Genomic DNA, 22,736 nt, shown 5'->3' on the forward strand with positions numbered 1-22,736 from the left:
CGCCTCATTCCCTCATCACACAATTGAGCAAGTCGTTTCACTTGGAGACGGATGATTTTAGCAAGGAAAAAAGAGGAAGAGAGCAATGGTTTCAGCTAGGGCGTTTTCAACAGTGAGCAAAGGAGATTTCAGCAGCAAGAGAAAGAGATTTCATCGGCAGATTTGGAGTGCAGAGTTTCCAGCTACAACATTCTTGGCTTTTGGCTCAGCTACAGCCATATTTCTCGTCTTTTTTGGCATTTTGGAGTAGCTTCAGCTACAGAAAATTAATTAGGGTAAGAAGCATTAATTTTCTTAGTTTTTTCCTACTATTTTTTCAATTTTTCAAGGGTTTATGCTTCCAAATATATGAAAAACGTATTTTCTTTGCAGATTTGTTTTTTTAATTTTTTTTTGCAACGACTTCCAACCAAGGTGCAGCTGCAAGTTCAAACCCCAAGTCCAACCCAAGGGCTGAATATTATCCTCTTTGGAGGTGAAGCTTCAAAAATGTGGAGGTGGTGGCTCATGGGAATGGCATTGTCATCTTTGTAGTAATTCATACAATGGCTCCTACCCAAGAGTGAAGGCACATCTTTTTGCATGGAGGATGACAGGGGATTGCAAGTTGCACAAAAATAGCAGACCCATTGGCAAGGAGGACATATCAAAGAGAGCAAGATGAGGCAGTTGGAATTAAAAGAAGGCATGATGAACTTAGTCAAGCTACTCCTCAAGCTCCACCTAACATTGAGCCAAAGATTGTAGTTGAAGAAAGGAAGAGGGGAGCTCGTGTATTAGTTTCGGTGTTTACTGTAGGAAACAATAAATAATTTCTTCGAGTAATTAACAAATAGGAGAATGTAATCAGTTGCTGCAGTAGAAATTTGGGCCACCAAATTTTCACACTAACACTCCCTCTTAGCGAGGAAGGTGTTCTACATAACACCCAATTTATCTCTGAAAAAGATAAATCTCGCCTTCTCCAAAGCCTCCGTCAATATATCTACTACCTGCTCATTTGTAGGTATATACTATAGTTGGACAATCTTGCGCTGCACATAGTCCCCGATGAAGTGGTATTTGATGTCTATATGCTTGGACCTGTCATGAAACATCGAATTCTTTGATAACATGATGCAACTCTAATTGTCACAGTGTATCACCATCATCTCAACCCTCTAACCAAACAAGGCTACTAGCAGCTTCCAAATCCATATGGCCTCACATGTAGCCATGCATGCTACTAAGTACTTTGCCTCTATAAAACTCTGTGCCACAAACTTTTTCTTCCTGTTGTACAAAGAAACATTTCTTGATCCCATGCTTAGCTAGCACCCTGAAGTTCTTTTTCGATCCACTGTGTTTCCTGCCCAATCTACATCAGTATAGCCAACCAACCTAACACCATCACCTCGACCATACCTGATCCCATACTCAAAAGTGCCGCGCAAATATCTCAACACATGTTTTACTGCTATCCAATGCACTCTCTTTGGCTCCACCATGCGCTGATTGAGAGAGTTTACTACATAGGATATATATGGCCTGGTGTTGACCAAATACATGAGAGAGCTTATCAACTACCTATACAAGGTGGGGTCCACATCCTTCTCCATGAATGTGTCTATCTTCCTCCAATTGGTGATCATGGGTATGGACATGGCTTCGCACTCCTCCATCCCGAATCTCCTTAGGATCTCGATGAAATGTTTCCCTTATCCAAGGAAAATATCGCCATACCTCCATGCTTAGAAAATAGTGCATGAGCCCCAAATCCTTCATCTTGAACTCAGCTACAAGATCCCTCTTGCACTCCTCAATGAGCCCTGCTGAACCTGTCAAGAACAAGTCTTCCACATATGGGACAAGAATGACAGCATCTCCCCCATCCACCAAGTAGTAGAGGTTCAAATCCGCCTCACACTCTTAACAAAGCCCATGCCCTGCAAGTATCTATCAATGGAGTCATACCATGCCCTGAGAGCCTACTTGAGCCCGTACAAAGCTCTCTTCAACCTGCACACTTGGGTCTCTCTATTGTGCACCACAAAGTCATCTAGTTCAATGCACACCTCCTCCTCCAATTCACCATTCAGGAACGTCATCTTGACATCCATCTAATGGATCTGTCATCCCATCTGTGTTGCTAATGAGATCACGGCTCGTATAGAAGTGTACCTGGCCACAAGAGCAAAAGTCTTCTCGTAATCTACTCCTTCCTTCTGAGAGAACCCCTAGGACATGAACCTAGATTTGTATTTCTCAATGTTGCCATCACCACCGTGCTTGATCTTATAGATCCAGCATGATCCAACCATCGCCCTGTTGGTCGGTCTGGGTACAACCTCCCACACATCATTCTACATGATTAAGGAATATTCCTCAACCATAGCATCTCGCTACACTTACTATTGTGTGGCCTCCAAGTAGCTGGAAGGCTCACTATCCACCAATTGACTTACCAACGCCATGTAGCTAGTGTAACTCTTTGATTTTCTCTACTCGCTCCTACCTTTCCTAGCCTCTAGGAGTCCCAACAAACTCTTGAGCATCTCTGAGTGTCGGTTGAACCTCGCGGTTCCTCCTACCAACAGTGGAGTTAGGAATATCCACCTCCATGTCCTCCTAATGCATCTCCCTAATGTACTGCATCTGTTGCTCCATGCTCTTTGAAGCCTCAGGAGCACTCGCACTCACATTGGTCACTGTACTCATGCTCTGTTGCTACCCCTAATTTTGTTGCTTGACTCTAGGAGCTTCTGCTAGCTGCTCACTCTAATCTTCAGTTGTTGCCAATTCTCTAGACCTCCTCTACGCCTTGTCCTCCATGAATGTGAAATCCTGCCTGACTATAATCCTCCTAGGCCCTGGAATGAAGATCTTATATGCCTTTGAGGTTTCGTTGTAGCCAAAAAAGTAACCACACTCTGCAATCTGATCTAACTTTGAATGTGTCTCCCTTGGAATCTGACAATAAACTAGGCTGCCAATATCCTGAAATGACTGACATCTAGCTTCTTCCTAGTGAATGTCTCCTCGGGTGTCATCTTGCCAAGCGCTCTATGTGAGACCCTATTTTGTATATTGATTGCCGTACTGCATGCCTCTGCCCATAAATAGTGTGGGAGATCCTAGTCATACAACATAATTCTCGCTACCTCCGAAATAAACTGGTTGTTTCTCTCAGCAACCCCATTTTGCTACAGGTTGTAAGGAACCGTCCACTCTCTCCTGATTCCTGCCATGGTACAGAATTCCTAAAACTCCTTACTGGTGTACTCACCTTCGTTATCTGACTGGAGAGTACAAATCTTTCTACTTGTTGCATTCTCAACTAGAGCCTTAAACTCCTGAAAGCGCCTGAAGACCTCAACCTTGGTCTTGAAGAAATACATCCAGGGCTTCCTGGAGAAATCATCGATAAAAGTAATTAAGTACTTGTATCCCCTGAGAGACTTCGTCGACATTGGCCCACATTGGTCCACGAGGTACTCATCTTCCTGCTCATCACCGAGATCCTCAAGGTCATCTTCATCTTGGTTGGTTGACAAGCGGGACCTCTCTTCTTCTCTCTTCTCTTAAAGAACAATGGCTAAGGTATTTGTTACATGATTCTAGTAGTATGCTTCTAGGAGGAGAGCATTAGTAGGGTTCTCTTTATATTCACATTTCATCTTATGAAGTTTCACCTCTTCATCATATAAACAGGAGAAAACTTCATTAGAATTATATTCCCTTACTACCTCCCTGCATGACCTACTATATTCATCCATTCTTTCTTGTGTGATTTGGAGGCTTGCAGGATCCAACTCTTCGTCATCCTCAGAGGAGGTATTCCCTTTCCCATTGTTATTGATGAGGTTATCCAGAATATTCATAACACAAGTTATGTGAGCAAGGTCAAGGAGACGACTAGAATCCTTTTCATAAGCACACCTTACTATGTCGAGTTGTACTTATTGTGACCTATAAAACCTGAGCATGAATTCCATATCCATGCCCTCCAACATATTTTGAAAAGATTCTGCATATTCCACTGCTTTCTTTGACAGTTCCTGAATCTCTTGGTTATTGAGTTTTTCAAATATAGGACCAAGAGAAATCTCCATTTTTTATGATTTTGTATATTACTATTATAATGGAATTGTCGGAGTGAATTAAAGTTCCTCAATAGATGCTTGCTTCACCCTACAAGCATTAACTTTAAAGCTCAATGAAGAACTAGGGCTTCGTTCTTCCAGTGGAGTCGCCAATAATGATATGTTGATATGTTGTATGGGGAACAAAACACACGTCTCATATCCCCGGGAACGATGCCAAAATGTTACTGCTCAAACTAGCAGGGGACATAAAGGAAAAATGTTAGACCAAGGACAACAAATGGAGACTTAGCCCACTATCACCTCAGCTAAGGCTCCCTTTTATTTACGGACTTTCACCAATGGGAGGAGACCCAGTATGTATGGAGTCACCAATGAAGGATAAGTCAATGAATATAAGTGACCCAAATGAACCCTTTCCCAAAAGAGTTGGAAGGATGGGACTTGCTTTCTTTCCAAGCAAGGTACTATGTATTCTAGGGAAATGAAGAGCGGATTTGAGGGTTAGGTTTATGGGATAAGACTTGTGAAAGAGTTCCCCAATCCCTCAAATCCTATTTAGAATTGGTATCCCAGATGGTTCTTGAAGAATGATCTTTCAAAGGAGCCGGACCACATGGGGCCAAGCGGACTTCGTCTAGGGTATGAGGAAAGTATGTAGCAACCAATGATATTCTTACCCTAGACAAGGTGGGCGAAAAGGATCAAAGAAATAATTTCACTTGAAGATAGTGTTTTGACCCTATGAAGTACTAACCTTGGGGATGGCAGGGCAAGTTTTGATCTCGGAGCTAGGGCTTGGCTTTTCTTCTAACTCCACTAACGGGATGGGCTAAAAATTGGAGGAGAGCTAGAGGAAAGGCCAGTGCAGGATACCCTAAAAGATCAAAATTTTTTTATGGCTAGCTTGTCGGTAAATTGATGCCCTATGTACCCCAACTTGGCTAGACCTAGAAAGAGGTGAAAGAATATGAGTTTTAGTGACCACCCTTTGTAGATCAATGCCTTAATCTTTGGAAGAATGGAGTCTATGATGAATATGAGTAGGATTTCTTGGTTCCTAGTCAAGGAGGCCTCAAAATCACTTCACTTGCCTTCTAGGTCAAGAAGACACAACCTTGCAGCTTTTATACTTCGCTGTGCAAAAGGAATGGCTTATCAAAGTTAAATCCTTTGATAGAATTACCCCTAGGAGATTTCGTTCATATTACATGGCTAATACATTGAGAGATGTTATAATAGAGACAAACTCCACAAATTTAAGCATTAAATGAACGCAGCAATTAGCCCTAGAACAACAAAAATCCCAACCCAACATATATGACAAAAGTAAACAAGAATAACATCAAAGAACGTACTTACATCTAATAGGGTATATCCAACCATTCACAATTGACAATAAAGAACCCCCAAGATCAGATAGACCAATTCCACACATCAAAACTCATCCATAAAGCTCCAATTCATCCTATAGAAAAAGTGTGAAAATCTCAAGAGAGATCGACATCAAAACCAAATGATGATGAGCAAATGAGTTCATCTCACTTGTATTTATACACAACTTAGGAGTTTGAATTAGCCTCCTTTGCCTACATAAGCCCCAAAAATAAAATAATGTTCTAATAATTCAACTTTTGGTGACAAGCCCACCAAACTAGCTCATAAATGAAAAAGTAAGCCTCTCAAGAGGTCAAATAATAATCTATGCATGTCATAGGACCCTCTACGAGGCCTAATGAGGTCCATGGGTGCCACAATGAAGAATAGCACCCTCAAAAGCAATGGACAAGGGTATGGCCCCTTGTAATAACCTGTGGTGCTCCAAATGACATGTGGGGACACACAAGTGTCCTCATGGGTCTCCAAACAAATCGAAGATGCCTGTAGATCGCCCACAAGGGCTAGGATGATGGTGTAGGTGATGCCACATCATCGTGCAAGTCCTGGATCATCTGCCAAGTGTATGGTGCAAATTTGGGGCCAGCTGGGCATGATGGATCAGGTGCATCTTCCTCGTCTAATAAGTGAACCACGAGCAATCTCTAAATGGTTGTGGGGATCCATGGAGTGTTGTCTACTGTTGTGGAGGCCCATGGCTCTCAATGCACACCCTACATGTGCCAATGTAGCCCTCTGGAGGATTAGGACCCTGTATAGGGAGACCAAACCCAAAATGGAGACCATCTGCAATCCTGCATAAGATCCAATGCGTCCCCTAGCCTTCCAACACAACAAGTCATTAGAGAAATCGAGTAAATGAGCTTACCAATCATGGACCATAGGTGGGGACTTCATAATGGCCTGCCCTTCCATAATGGGCTTCGGGATATGCCATTGTCTCCTAAACTCCAAATGGGTTTAACCAAAAATCCTATTAGATGGTTTCTACTTCTAAAGGGGACAATATAGTCAAGGTACATCCTTCAAAAGGTGGTAGGATGTGACAGACAAGTAAATGAAGTAGGGAATGAAAAGGGGCAGCCCTTGGTCATACGCTGGGGTACAAGGGTAGCTAATAAGAGGGAAGCCCAAACTTGGGTTCATAATGTGTAGGAAGGAGCAATCGTGGTACACGAAGTGCCCCGACTTTGATTTTTCCACCCTTCTTTTTATGCATTTTTCCTTTTTATGATTTTCTTTAATTAACTGCTCGAGGCTCAAGGGGTTAGAGCATGATGTATAAGATATAGCAGTGAATTCCCCCTTTTAACGTGGGAGGGTTCATCGCCCACTAGGGGTTTGGACAATCATGGGTTCCTATATGATGAAGAAGGCTCATAGAACCTGTAGAAACCAGGTTGATGGCCATGATGATGGGGTAAAGCTCATGTATTGGCTTTTGCCCACGTGCTAAATGTATTTGTCCCGACCATCTTTTGCATTTTGTGGTACATTTTCCTATTGAATGTGGCCATATATGCTTTTATCTTTCTTTCCAGCTGCATCAACCTTTGGGCTTCATTCCAAGCCACGACCCAAGGTGTGGGCAAGGGGAAGGGGCAAGCTAACCTTATGTGGACCCAATGAAGGAATGTAGACCTAAGCGAGAGAAATGATGTATGGGGTAATAATGAATGGAAAGAGTGTAATATAAGTGGATAAGGGAGCAGGACCACGCAACCAAAATCAGGGTTTCCCATGAAATATCATCCCTAGAGCGAAATGGTCAGTAAGAGAGATCCCTCGAGACTAGAATCCAAGGTTAAGACCTAAAAGGGGTCTAGGGGACAAGAGCACAGACCTAGCCCATTCTTTCCGCCGAATCCCCCATTAATCCATGCCCAAAAGTGTCCATGACAAGCAAACTACACTACTCAATTTCCAAATAACAAGGCATACCTTTAGGTTTGGGAGGCCCACCTTTAAACATACGATTATGGCAAATGGGTGAGGGACCACATGGCTGGCTCAGGTGGCAGAGAAATGGCACAATGAGCTAGATGGTGGCTGTAATGGGTTGTTGACAACTGACTGAGGACTATCTTGGAGAAAAAATTCTCCTAGTGATATTATGCACAAAATGGTAGGTAACATCTGGCTCCGACTGGGACGTGATCTCTCGAAGAAGTGGACGAAGCTACTCGAACGGGAGGTCACGAGAACTCCAGCAATATCTTGGTTACCGTAGCCCTGTCACTTGCACACATAATAGATGGAAAAACACAGGGCAACATGCTTTCGCGGTGTCTCATGATCGCACATGCTATACGTTAGGCCATAAAACCAATAGAATATAAAATATGCAGATATGCACCTATATACTATGAGAAATATCATATGATGTTATTCCTAATGCAGAAATCAGTATCCAATGCATCCTATCCTAACATGCATGTAGTAAGTCTAATACTAAGTGTAATCATAAAGCCAATGCAACCAACATATCATCACATCCATATGCGTGTGGTCCTGATCCTTTGAAAGATCATTTTTCAAGAACCATCCAGGATACCAATTCTAACAAGGATTTTAGGGATTGGGGAACTCCTTCACAAGTCTTATCCCATAAACCTAACCCTCAAATCCCCTCTTCCTTTCCCTAGGATACATAGTAGCTTGCTTAGAAAGCAAGCAAGGTCCATCCTTCAAACTCTTTTAGGAAAGGGTTTATTTGGGTCACTCATATCCATTGACTTATCCTTCATTGGTGACTCCATACGTATCGAGCCTCCTTCCATCAGTGAAAGTCCGTAAAAAGAAGGGAGCCTTAGCTGAGGTGATAGTGGGCTAAGTCTCCATTTGTTTCCCTTGGCCTAGCATTTTCCCTTTAGGGATCCCCCTTAAGTCCCTTGCTAATTTGAGAGGTAACACGTCCCACATATGCTTCGTTGTGTCTTTCTTTGCAATATGTGGAACAATATGGTCCTTGACTCCATCAAGGATAATCCTCTTCACTTTGGCATTCTCCTTTTTATAGGTGGCCAACAGCTGTGGATTTGTTGGTATGGCAATCACATTCTCCACATACTCCTTTAGTCCATACTCATCTAATAAGAATGGCATTTTGGCCTTCCATGCGCCAAAGTTAGAAGCTCCACCCAACCTGTCCTGGTCTCTCAAACCTGCTACGGCCATCTATGGAAATCTGTGAAACTCAAATAAAATGGAGAATAAATTGAAGAACTCAAACTAGGCTAAAACCCTCAACATTTTTCCTTCTTGTGCCTACGCAAATCCTCCTTATGCCCTCAAAACCTTGCTCCGATATCATGTGAAATTTTAAGACTATTGTAATTGTTGGTTATTATTCTCCTATCAATTTAGATTATTTTTCTTGTGCAAATTATTTGTGGCATATATTGAATAAAACACAACTGCAACTTCACTAAAAAATAATTAACCACAAGAACTGAGTAAATTATAGCGCACACACAAATAATGGAAACCAATATTTTTGGACAAATGTCCCTGGAAAAACCCCAATGTGGGGAAAACCAGTTCTGCAGATGAGTTATTTTATTACTCTTCAACAAATTTGTGATGGAGAAAATTACAAACTCGTTTGCCGTAAAATAGCAAACCTCTAGCAAAATATTTTGATCACTTTTGCAAATTGATATCACCTCCAGGAGTCAAGTCGGCCTCCTCTGAGCAATTCAGCCTCCCCCTGGCTTTAGTTTGGCTCACACGTGCAACCCTCACACTAGCAAACTCACGGTACTAAGGAACAACTCGGCCTCCCTCTAGAAATTCGACCTCCACTGGAAAATCGATCCTCTTGTGCAAATCGATCTCTCTTGCAAATTCCCCTTGCTATGGCACTTTGACCTCCCTGAGCAATTCACACTACAACTAGGGTAAATTCACACCCCTGCCTAGAACTATTCGCACCATTGCAAATCAGCGTCTCTACAGAAAAACCGATCTCCAATTGGCACAGGAAATCACTATGAAAAATCTCATCAATAATCTCGTCTCCAACCACTGTCAATCTCTCTCTTTTGATCCACCTACGCTGCCTCTACCCCCTTGCTATCACTGCAAATCTGTGTCTTTGTGTGTTCTCCAAATGCCCATCGATTTCCTCTTATAATCTCTCATTTATGAATCAACAACCATGATCTAATCTCAATAAATGGCTAAGATCATCTTGACTCCTTCAAGTGACTTTTCCAAAAGTCTCTAGAGGAAAATCAATTTACCCCAATTAATAATAATTAATTAAGCTATTTCCCTAAGTTAAACTTAGGGAAATTAATTAACTAATTAATTATTTCTAATCAAGGTTTTTTCTCACAAAAACTTTTCTAGGTATTAGAGAAAATGTGTTTATTAGCCTCAAAGACACAATATGAGACTAGAACACTTGTCCAAGCTACACAAACTAACAATTTTTATTTTTAAATTTGCCGAAGTAGCAACATTTTTGTAATTTCTGGATTTTAATTTAATTGTTGGCCTTTTCTATGAAATTTTTCTTCGTGTTTCTAGATGAAATACATAGCGTAATATCTCTAAAGAAAATTCCCAAATATTTAACAAAATATTAAACGGGATATTACAATTTTCCAGTGGCCAATCTACTAGGTTTTGCCAAAATAAATTATCTAAATCCTCTTCATTATTTTTCATAAATATTGGATGGGTTTTTGGTTTTGGCACTTTCTATAAAATTCTGTGACTTTTGGTTTCCCAATTTATTGTTGGAATTTATACAAATTTTCGGCAAAACTACTTATGGCAAATTTCTGAATAAATTTTTGGTAGGAAAATTATAAATTAATAAAAAGGGATATTTCAAAAAGCCCTAATACAAGTTTTCTTAAGTGTTCAACAAGTGATAGGCTACAAGCCAACCTCATAATAGCTCAAAAACATAACAAATAATGCCAAAATAGCACACATGTGGGGGAAAAGAGGCCCCTCCACTATGACACCATTATCTAGGGGACCTCAAGATGCCACAAGCAAGTGACAAAAAGGTCATGATTTCTCCATACTCCAAGAAATAGCTCAAAGTACATGTATGCCTCAAAAAGTACCTCCAAATCCATGACATCATCACCAAGGTGTGAAAATTCCTTAACTGGAATCCCTACTACAGCAACTGATATTGTTTCTTCTATTTGTTAAATTAATCAACCAAATTATTTGCAATTTCCTACGGCAAATATTGAAACATATACACTACAGCCTTCACTTAAATATTATGCAGAAACAAGAGACTGAGAAAGAAAGAAAATACAACACAATTGACACCATTGTTTTTGGACAAGTGTCCCGGAATAACCCAATGTGGGAAAACTGGTGCAGCAGATCTGAGGGTTTTATATTATTAAGCAGTAGTTTCTGAATACACCTCTAGATGCCCTTCTGGCAATCCAATTACAGAGAAAATAAACTGGCAGAAAAACTTAGTGAGATTACCTCATTCTACCCGGCAATTCCGGCTATTCCAGCAGCTGAAACAACTATCCCTGGTTATCTCTGCACTAGTCTTGCGTAGGCCATGCGTCGGCCTCAACAGCGTCTACATTAGACCAACTGGGAAACGTATGCCCTCTGGAGCAGTTTCCAGCCCTCCTGGCTTAGAAACTCAGCGCCCTGGCGGATTTCGGACTTCTACACTGGAAGACTACATTGCTTCTACGTGATCCCTTCTAGCTCTACGTCAGCGCTGCATCAGCCCTTTTGGCCTAGCGTCAACTGCTCCTGGGGCTGCATTGCCTCCTCCTCTGCCTCTCTGCTGTTGATTCTGGGTCCTGGAGAAGATACTCCAACCCAACTATCCCTGCCCCTCAACTGCAAGAAATCTACTCAATCAGAATTTCCTCTTGAGAACTTCTCAATTCAGAAATTTGATCTCTTGATCTCTTGGTGTATCTTCCAAATGACCCTTGAGCTTCCTTAAATAATCTTCTCGTTGACATTCAACAGCCCAGATTAAAAGTTAATCAATGACTAAGATCATTTTAGCTTGATGCAGGTCTTCTTCTAGAAGTTACACCCACAATTAGATTAATACTCATTAATATTTTTAATTTCCTAAGTTTAGACTTAGGGTCGCATTAAAAAATATTAATTATTTTAATAAAATTGTCTCTGGGTGGAATTTCCCAAAACGATTTCTGGGTTCTTTGGAATACATGTGCCCGAGCCTCCTTGTAAAATTTGAGGCCTAGAGCACATCCGATGCTACCCCAAATTAGCACTCCCTCTTAGCGAGGAATGTGCTCTAGCAATATGTCTTTGCATACTTCTCAGACTCTGAAGCATCGTCCTCTGCACTGCAGATGTCTGACATCCTATCCACCAACCACTGCATTGTTGTTGCAACTGTACTACTGTTGATACTGCCACTGTCAACACTGCATCCGTACTACAGCTCCCTCTCAAGTGTTGCATTTGTGTTGCTGCTAGCACTACCAATGCACTGCAAACTATCACTGCTTCTTCATTAGCAACAAAAAAACACCCAAAATTACTAAACTAATTATGTTCAGTATGATACCACATGAATGTTGAAGTCTGACTGTTTCTAGTCTCTACGTTGACCCTCTGAATCTACTGCGCTACTGCTCACCTCTGCTCTGTGCCATCTGCATTGCTGCCAACTTTTCTCTGCACTGCTCAGACTCTGTCGCTCCTAGCCACTGCAACTATCTCTCCAACATTCCTTGGCACCATCCTACACTAGTCCATCCTGCTACTTCTGATCTGGGCTCCCGTAGCAAGGAAACGATCCTAGAGGTGGGCTCCTCAAGGATCCTGCCCATCTATAGCGCTTTCGAACTACAACTCCAAAACAGAACACCTCCCTCCTGGAGGTATCTCAGTTGTCAGGGCAAACTCCTCCTCTTCGATCTTCGTGGGCACAGCCTTTGGATCGTGCTTCTCATCCTTGTCCTTCTTCTTGAGAGGACACTGAGTAGCGTAGTGACCCATCTCACCACACCTGAAACACTTGATCTTCGAGACATCCTTCTTACGTCTCTGCTGCTCCTGTTGTCCCTTCGATGCAAGGGCTACATCATCCTCCTCTTCTTTGGTCTTCGACCCACTGTTGCTGCTTCCGTCAAGTTTAACCTTGACTAAGTCTCTCCTCAACTCCTCTTGTTTTAGAGCTGCCCACATCTCATCCCAATTCGGCAAGGCTGCTCTGCCCAGGATACTCTGGACAAAGACTTGCCACTCATCTGAGACAGAATTGAGGGCTAGTCTAACCAACTCTGAATCTTGAGGTGTATGCCCCGCAGCAAACAATTCATCACGGGTCTCCTTAAGCTTCGTGAGGAATGGATCCACACGCTCCCCCTTCTGCATCTGAGCAGATCTCAGCTTTTCTTCCAAGTACATCTTCCGCTGCTCAAAATATCCTTGATATATCGTTGCCAAGGCATCCCACGTCTCCTTAGCAGTCCCTTTGCTAGCGACATGACACACTACATGATCCTTTACTCCATCAAGGATCATCCTCTTGGCCTTCACCATTTCTAATCGGTACTCAACAGATCTGCATCTGCAAGCACAGCCACCACGCGGTCGACATATGTCTTGAGGGCATGCTTCTCTAGAAGGAATGACATTCTAGCCTTCCAGATGACATAGTTGCATGCTCCATCCGACCTGTCCTGATCCCTCAAGCCACTGGTTGCCATTTCTACCAAAAATAGAAAGTCAAATGACCTCCTCTCTCCTCTGTGCTACTGCTGGGCTAGCCTACGCACTCCCTGCTGCAGCTAGTAAAACTGTTGCCCCTTGCTATTGCTCAACTCTAGAGAATTCAAATTCCTTGGCTAGGAATTCTCTGAGAAAGAAATTCCCTCAGTCGTGCTTCTCCTCTTTCTTCTGACGATATTCTTCCTAGCAAACTGCCTGCAGGAAAATCTACATCCCACCAACTCTCCTCACGCTGAGGCTTCTGCGTTGCTCCCTCAACCCCACCAAAAACTTGATCTAGAAGCCCATCTCTCCATCGACTCACTTCGAGAGAGACTGCCTCGAAATTTCAGCCTTCGGCTAAGAACTGCGCAAACCCTCTAGGGTTTCGAATTGATGCCTCCTGCAATTTTTCGATCTCTCTCTTCTGCTCAGCGCTGGATCTACCAGCTCTGCTCTTCTTGCTTCACCTGCAGCTCTGATACCATGTGAAAATTCCTTAACTGGAATCCCTACTGCAGCAACTGATAATGTTTCTTCTATTTGTTAAATTAATCAACCAAATTATTTGCAGTTTCCTACGACAAATATCGAAACATATACACTGCAGCGTTCAATTAAATATTATGCGGACATAAGAGACTGAGCAAGAAAGAACACAATTGACACCATTGTTTTTGGACAAATGTCCCCAGAAAAACCCAATGCGGGAAAACTGGTGCAACAGATCTGAGGGTTTCATATTACTAAGCATAGTTTCTGAATACAACTTTTGATGCCCTTCCGGCAATCCAGTTACAAAGAAAATAAATTGGTAGAAAAACTTAGTGAGATTACCTCACTCTACCCGGCGATTTCGGTCGTTCTGGCAGCTGAACCAACTGTCCTCGGCTATCTCTATGTTGGCCCTACGTCAACCTCAACAACCTCTACGTCAGCTGAACTAGGAAATGTCTACCCTCTGGAGCAGTTGCCAACCCTCCCGGCTTAGAAATCTCAGCTCCCCAACAGATTTTGGACTTTTGCACTAGAAGATTGCGTTGCTTCTGCGTGAGTCCTTTTGGCTCTGTGTCAGCGCTTCTGGCCCAGCGCCAACCACTCTTGGGTCTGCGCTGCCTCCTCCTCTGCCTCTTTGTTGTTGATTCTGGGTCCTGGAGAAGATACTCTAACCCACTATCCCTGCCCCTCAACTACAAGCAATCTACTCGATCAGAATTTCCTCCTGAGAACTTCTCACTTTAGAAATTTGATCTCTTTATCTCTCGATGTGTCTTCCAAATGACCCTCAAGCTTCCTTAAATAATCTTCTCGTTGACATTCAACGACCCAAATTAAAAGTGAATCAATGGCTAAGATCATTTTAGCTTGATCCTCGTCTTCTTTTAGAAGTTACACCCACGATTAGATTAATACCCATTAATATTTTTAATTTCCTAAGTTTAGACATAGTGTCCCATTAAAAAATATTAATTATTTTAATAAAACTGTCCCCGGGTGGAATTTACCAAAACGATTCCTAGGTTCTTTGGAATACATGTGCTCAAGCCTCCCTGCAAAATTTGAGGCCTAGAGCACATCCGATGCTACCCCAAATCAACACAAGGTACCCTATGTCACCTTTCTAATTTCTAAGAGCAAAAGGGGTGGCGTGACACCAATATGCTCAAGCATTGGGATCCATCAATAATGTGCAGGCCATCCCCTATCATCTCAAAGATAACCATCATCATCCAAGCTCCAGAAAAAGTAACATCCATCAAACAGTGTCAAGGCCAGCTAGGGGTGCCTTAGGTCCATCGTGGCAAATCATCAATAAATCTAACAAAACTATGTGGATCGGCGTTTTAGCAACTAGGGGTACTCTAGATTCTAGACTATCAAGTACCATGTGAAACCATCTCATAACCCAACGCTCTATTCAAGAGGGGCAACACTGGATCAACAAGGTCATATCTGCTCTCTGGACTAGGTAAATGACCTCTTGAATGCTATTAAAAGGGATGAGAATTATCTACCAAGAGGCTTTTTCCACTGTGACAACCTCAGAAAAGCTTACTCAAAATCAAGTGAAATTATCAATTATAAGGGACAATAACCATAAATGCATCATAGTAGACCATATCTATTGTTAGGGTCACAAGAATACTTCACACAAAGCTCACCTTCAAATGTCTAACTGGATCAACTCTTGTAAACAAGTTACCTTTATATTAGGGATGGTTAGATCAATAACCCTATTAGATGTTTCCAACCCCCAACAGCAAGAGACATGTCCCAAGTTAGCCCATCAAACCACAAGTGTGTGTGAAAGATGGTAGCTGTGAAGTGGGAATGGCTTCAAGGCAAGGTACCATAGCCATGTGACCAACTAATGGAGGTCCAATATCCTAGATTCCTAGGTGTATAGATGTATTGAGGGAACAATCATGGAGGCATGAGTTACCCTTTCCTCAGCCTGCCTTTTCCACCCCTCTGGTGCACCTTTTACCTTTTATGATTTATCTATATTTGGGTACTTAGCTCAGAAGCCCAAGATTTATTTTGTAATTTCCCGTTACCCCTTTAAGATGAGTCAGTGTATCGCTCATCAAGGTTGGGACAATTCAAGGGTTCATTTTTATGGATGAAGCATTATGTGCTTGAGGAACTTAGAGATGGTTAATGAGTGGGGTAAAGCTCATGCTAGGATTTTGCCCACGCGCTAAATAAATGTCCCAGCCATCTTTTGCAGTTTTCATTTTTCTTTGGTTGTGGCATTCTTACTGCTTTTAACTTTCTTTTAGTTGCATCAACCTCCAAGGCTAACTTTCCATGCCCAAACTCAAGGATGAGGATGAAAGGTGCCAATCCTAATGACCAATGACCAACCAACCGAAAAATGGAGATGAACAAGGGGAATGATGTATAGTGGTATGGAATACCTTGGACACGTTACCTCAATCAAAGCCTCCCCAGCAGTGACCTTCCTAAAACTCTAAGGTCTCTAAGTGGGTCCCACTAGACTAGAGTCAAAGACTAACCTCTCAGGTGAAGTGAGAGAACAAGAATATAGCCAAGATCGGCTAATCATCCAGTTTGCCTCTTGATCCATTAGTATGCCCATAACATTAAGTGAAATCACATGATTCAAAATGGTTAAAGTACCTGTCGATGGATGACCCACCTTCCTTCAAGGAATGTCGGATGGGAGAGAGAAATCTCATCAGAGCAACAAGTGGAGGATCCTAGCATCATGTCATGTGATGATCATATATGGCAGCTGGCTGGTTGTCCAAGGAGAAGAAAAAATTTCTCCTATGGGTTATCCATTTTTTGGTGGGTAGCAGTGACTGCCACCATAAACACTTCTACAGTTCAAAAAAATAAAACCCCTACCTTTGTAACAGTAATTTTTTAGTAGAAGATTGCACTTATATTGGATACTGAAATTTACAATGAGATCTAACAAAATTTTTGCTGTATTGATGTAGATTAAGAGAGAACTAAATAAGAAATAAAAATGTTAAAGTTCCTAAGACATGTCTAGTCAGAACATATATCTCTGTTTGTAATTTTGCAAACAAGGCCCAAATAGGTCATATGAACCATTTACACAAAACAAAACGAGATAATATGTCGTTTTAGCACAACAAATTGAAGAATCAATTTTAAATATAACTTATCAACTTTACATACCTAAAGTAGTAATAAAAGTAAAATATTCTTATCAAACAATAAAAATGTCTCTAAATTGCAACCTTTAAATTCAATCACTAAAGCTGTAACCCAGTCAAAGGCAGGGACTAGTAAGTTGAAGTACTCAACAACAGATGAGCAACCAATATGGACCAATTCTGCAAGGGAGGTCCCTTACCATGGAATATGTCATAGACCAATTAATTTCATATTGAATGGAAGGGCATTGTTGAAAAGTCAAGATAGTGTTATTCATCTTACATGATGAACTGAATGCATATACAAGATTGAAAGGCATTGAAGATCATTACATTTGAATATATTTAGAAGTTAACTATTACATTGCTATGAATGGTGATCTAACATACAGAAGACAGTCCTTAGCAACTAGACTATCTTGATGAGTATGGAATGACCACAAAGAAAAGAAACTTTTGTATAGGTTCCGAGCATACAATTAGTATCAGTTATGTGTGTACAGCGAACTAGTCAAAGGAAGCTATCCATAATTCTTGGCTATTTAATTGGTTATTGCATATAATGCTCAATAGAAAGGAAGGGATGGAAATAATAAGAAGTTTGATAGTTAGATATGTATACAATTATTAATGGGTAGCAAAAATAGATGCAGTAAACATTAACAATCCTACAGCACACCTGTATCCCACAAATACCCCATTTATCCAAGCGTAGAATGCTGAATCAACAGCCTCGAAGTGCAAAAATACACGACGACCTGCAAAGAAATATAACAGCTTCTGAATTGGCCAACCAGAAAAAACATTTGTTTCTTCACAATTAAACTGCAAACTGTGAGCTCAGAGAGTATAAAATACACCATTATCAATTTTACCAGTTCCTACTTTTTCCAATAATCCTATGGAAGAAACGAAATTAAACCATTACAATTCCATTAAAAAGTCAGGGAATCAAATTTTAATTCTGATGATACAGTCTGAGATATGCCACTATGCCTACCGATAACCTTAACCATCTGTACTGTTAGGGTCCTATAATAATAGGATTCATAATTTTGAATTGACTATGGTCAGTATTGTAATATTGTACATACCTTTGCTTTCTGCAAATGTATTCCCAAATTAAAAAACGTAAAAAGGGTATGTCATAAAAGAACAATCAGAGGACAAAAAGAAACAAAGATCAAAACAGTGAAAAATATGAACCCCACAAAAAGAGATAAAAATAGATCATGAAAGTGTGCAAATTCAAATGCCACTTCTATTTTACTTTTTCTGCAAATAATGATTATGTGTAGCTTGTTTAAAATACCATAATCCATGATAAGTCAAACAGCTTAATCTTGAATTTTCATGCTTTAAATTTAATGTTGATAGATAGAGAATAAAGATCTAGCCAAACAGTTTAATCTTGGCAGATCAACAGTTAAAATAGAGAATAATAGGGAGCTCAACAGTTTAACCTGAGCTCTTGGATGAAATAAGGTTTGCATTAGTTAGTTTCTTGTTTCAAAGAAAAATGAATAAGGGTTTGCAAGCTCAAATGCACCCATGTAAATAAGGAATAAAATGTTAAAATAGCAAATGGATAGGTACAAGCAATTTTTACAGCCATGGATAAACATCATTTGGCATATTACTAATTTCCCTCCCCACAATGTGCTCCAGTGCTAAAATACTTCAGTCATAAAGGCTCAGAGCATTTCTCTGACTTTTGGTGAGACCGGACCCGCGGCTTAATGACTCGTGGACATCAAGTATTGGATTCCACCTTATTGAAACCCTTCTCATTCATGAAAACACCCTTTTCCCTTTACATCGCTCATTTTACCCTACAAAATCCCCTTTTCCTAAGTTTAAAACACATTTTACCTAGGAAAGGTAAAACCCCCTTAACTAATTCCCCTCTCATTCAAAATACTCAAAAACCCACAAAAAATGCTTTTATCCTAACTGTAAGTGTTAAATATTGATATTGGGCCACCACAGTAAATAAATTCAAGCCAAAAATCATATTTTACATTATGCTTACTATATTTTACATTCCGCGCATTCATTTCATATTAACGTACTAACCTAATGTATTAGCTCCCGATATGCCTTTTTCCCGTATTAAATAACTCCTTCATATATAATATCCAAACCCCTATTTAATTATAAACTATAGTTTCATCCCCCGCATTGTTTAAATTAACTCCCCGCTTCATATTTCCCCAACATAAACCTATTAACCCACCAACCCTTGGTGTCGTTAAAGAAAACCCCGCAAATCTTCACCCTGATTTCCCTCTGTGCAGCTTCACCGTGCGACAGCCGTTAGATCTCTCACCCCTAGATTTGACGACGTGCATCCATATCGCGCTCACTCCCTCTCCAACCTTTATCAGCTCGAGAGCACACGAGATTCGTGGTTTTGCTCGGGCCCGATTTTGCTACGTGTCAGCCTCTAGCATAGATCATGTTCCCTCGGGGAAATACCACCCGCCTGCCAAAAGCGGTGCGATGGCCTCCAAAACCGCCTCCCTGCCCAATGCGAAAACCGTCCACTGTTCATAAAATACTTTCCCCGCCAAAATATAACCGTTGCCCTTTAAAAGGCCAAGAAGCCCCATTTCATCCTTTTTCGCTCGTTTTTTCTATAAGACCTCAGCAATACATTTGCGACACCTTGAGCCTCTGCAACCAAAATTCACTGTCGTCTACTGCCCGAAGAAGCTCTGGACACCCAATTTGAGCATCCAGTTCACGTCTGCAACCATCGTACCCTCTGCAATCACCATTCAAACCAATTTGCAAACCAATTCACCAATTTCCAGGTATTTTGAGAAAAAACCAGAACGGCCCTCTCATTTGAAAATGTATAGTAAAAGTCAAAAGGTTACAGTGAAAGTCAAAAAAGCACAGTAAAAGGAAAAAGATAAATCAGCTAGATGAAAGAGTATTAGTAAAAGTGTATTAGATTGAAAAATCAAAGTAAATAAAAGCAACCAGTGGAAAGACAAATAGCATGGAAGACAGTTACAAAGCATACTGATAAAATAAATTCATGTCAAAGTGAAGATAGATTAAAAAAATAGAGCAATCAAGATAAACAGTAAAAGTAAACATGGAGGCAGTAAGGGTTAAACAAAGATGAAGACACTTTCACCAGCAACAATGAAGTTTATCCAAAGTAAAAGTAAAAACAGTTAAAATAAAATTAAGGTTAAAAGATGAAATCAGAGCATGAATGGTACATTTTCCAGAAATTTCATGTTTAAGTCATAATTTTGTAGAAACTATTATGGCTAATCCAAGATGCATTTTGAGAAACTGGAGGAGGTTTGTGTTCCTAAAAGGCCAATCTACAAAATCCTATCTCACTTTTTACACAAGTATTACAAAATGGGAGATAAATGCATATCTTCACAGCCTATTTCTCAGATTGTGCAAAGTCTTGTTTTTTACATCTTTTTGAAGAGAATATTGTGAACAGCTGGAGCTGAATTTTGGGAAACTAAAAGAGGTTTATCTCAATAACATACTTATCTTGAATAACCTCTTTCTTTTTTTACATATCTATCTCGGATTGAGATATACAAAGGTATCACTGGACCCTAATTTTGCAAAAATTTTGGGGCAGAGTGCACAAAGGAAGGAGGTAGTTAGTAACTTGGAAGCCTCGTCATCAATTAAGAGTTGCTATCAAATTCGAATTTCTCTTCTTTGTCACCATCAATCCATAAATATAGTGTCAAATAGATTCATTAGTTTTGAGTGTCCTTTATTTAAGTTCTGTTAATGTAAAACAGTTTGAGATATTTGCAAAACCAATCTTGATATTTTTTCAAGATATTTCAGTTTAGAATTTGTATAAATACTTCTTCATTTGAAGTATTTTGAGGTGGATTATTATACATTTGTAGAGTAATTTTGATCTTGAACCTAAAAGTGACTGTACCAATCTCAAGTCAACAGACTGGAGCAAGTAATAAAAGCATTGAACTGCAGGATTCATGAGATGAGCTATTTGCAGTGAAGTATCTTCTTTATGTGATTTGTTACCTTCTTATGTTTTCATAAACTTAATTGTAATTCCAAATTTGAATGTATTAACTGGAAATATCACTCAGAATTTGTTTAAGTACACTCTGTTTTGCCACAGTTAGTCATTTATATGTTTTCCTCTGATACCCAGATCTGAGAATCCTTAATTGCTCTCCCATCTCGGTTGACCTCTTTCATTCCTTCCATAATCCGGCCTAGGGAACCCTTAATTGCTCCCTGGATCCGATTAGAAACCACTTCACCATTCAGCCTTTGAGATCTGCAAAAACTCACCTATCTTGCCCTGTAGACACTGTCTTTTAAAGCTTGATCCAGTCCAGTTTGTTTGATATTGACTCCATAGCCCAATGGTAAAAGAAAACCTCTTTTCATCTAAGTAAGTGATCCCACCATCCAATTTCAAAACCAAACCCAAGTGCAACCATAACTAGCCTAAAATTTATTAACTAAAACAAAGTTAAAACATACAGAGAGAGCCCTCTCTGAGCATCAAGAAGGCTAGGTCCTGATCTCCAAAAGTGGTTTGTGGTTACCTCTATTATTTCTTTTTCTGACAACTTCAAAAAAAAATTGGAGTGATAACATGTACTAAGTCCAATTGTTTACAATAGACCGATAGATTCCATAGAGCAAGAAATTTCCGAGACTAAATGTGGGTAAAAAGTATACCACTAAATTAGGATGTGGGTTGAACATGTGTGTAGAATAAAATAAGTTAACAACAAAATAAAGGATGTGATATGAGAAAATTGTGAGATATGTGCAGGCTCTACAAGGTTAGGTTGTAGACCCTCAAAAGCACTGCAAGGTTAGGTTGTAGACCCTCAAGTTGCAAATTATAAAGGAGTACCAAAAGGTCAGATTGCAGGTGAATCAAATTTCAAACCATAAAGAAGTGTTATAAAGTTAGGTTTTAGGTGAATCAAATTGCAAATTTGAAATTAGAGTGCCACAAGGTTGAGTGAGGGTACCTGTGGCCACACACGTCTTGTAGTGACTCAAAATTGTTCTACATCTTGGCATTTCTACTACAGTTTTATAGGTCCTAAACCCCTAGTGTATTTTTGGCATTTTCCATGCATTTTTGTAGTTGACAGTGTTAACCCCACTTATAGGGGTAACTATAGGAGATTTTTTTTCAATAATCCACATTACAGATAGTGGTCTCGAGATGACATTTAGCATTCTCCACAAGCAGTATCTCAGAGATGCCTCTTATATCATGCTCAGTTCACTCATTTGTTGATGGTGGTGCCCGACACACATGAGTCACATTTGTCCAAGGCTTCATATTAAGTGTTTATGTTCAATGTAATTGGCATGATAGTAGGAATAATAAGTTGAATCAGATAATGAATCATCATGCTTGGAAGTTATGCCTTTTGCCTTGTCTCACCATGGTGGCCATCATCAATTTCCTAGTTAAGTGTTGCCTCTCTTAGGGAGAGGGTTACTACTACATGACCTTGATAAGGGTAATGCGCCCATGTCTTTCCACACTAACATACTCCATCTATTTCCCATTTCCGCTATCCTTTCTTTTCGGTTCATTGTTACATGTACCCCAAATAGGTTCATGCTTCATAATCCCATGAGAAGAAGGGGTTTGGATGCCCAAGGTTGATGCAGCTACATAGAAGGAAAAATAGCATGACATAAAAGTCAAAAATGCCAAAGAAAAAATTAAATAGATTAATTATAACTCAAAATCCAATTAAACGTAGATAAGATATTTGAACCAAGATGGCTCGCACAATAGAAGCTAGGGTTATTTTGTCTACAATTTCTTCTCATGGCACCACCACAATGTTCCTGGACTCCTTTTTCCCCATCCATTGTTCCAATGGTGTTGCGA

The 22,736-nt window shown here is 40.3% G+C and overlaps 1 protein-coding gene across 1 annotated transcript in view; it reads right to left on the reverse strand.

Annotated features, from left to right (window-relative positions):
* Window positions 1-22,736, reverse strand: part of LOC149166679 (glycoside hydrolase family 2 protein) — a 471,778-nt gene that overhangs the window by 245,215 nt on the left and 203,827 nt on the right. The window contains 1 exon segment of the mRNA XM_089432736.1: window positions 17,514-17,592. Within this exon segment, the coding sequence (XP_089288862.1) occupies window positions 17,514-17,592 (79 nt within the window).

The sequence above is a fragment of the Pinus tabuliformis genome, chromosome 5_1 (assembly GCF_031772625.1).
Source record: "Pinus tabuliformis cultivar Carrire ecotype Pingquan chromosome 5_1, CPIR1, whole genome shotgun sequence".
NCBI lineage: Eukaryota > Viridiplantae > Streptophyta > Pinopsida > Pinales > Pinaceae > Pinus > Pinus tabuliformis.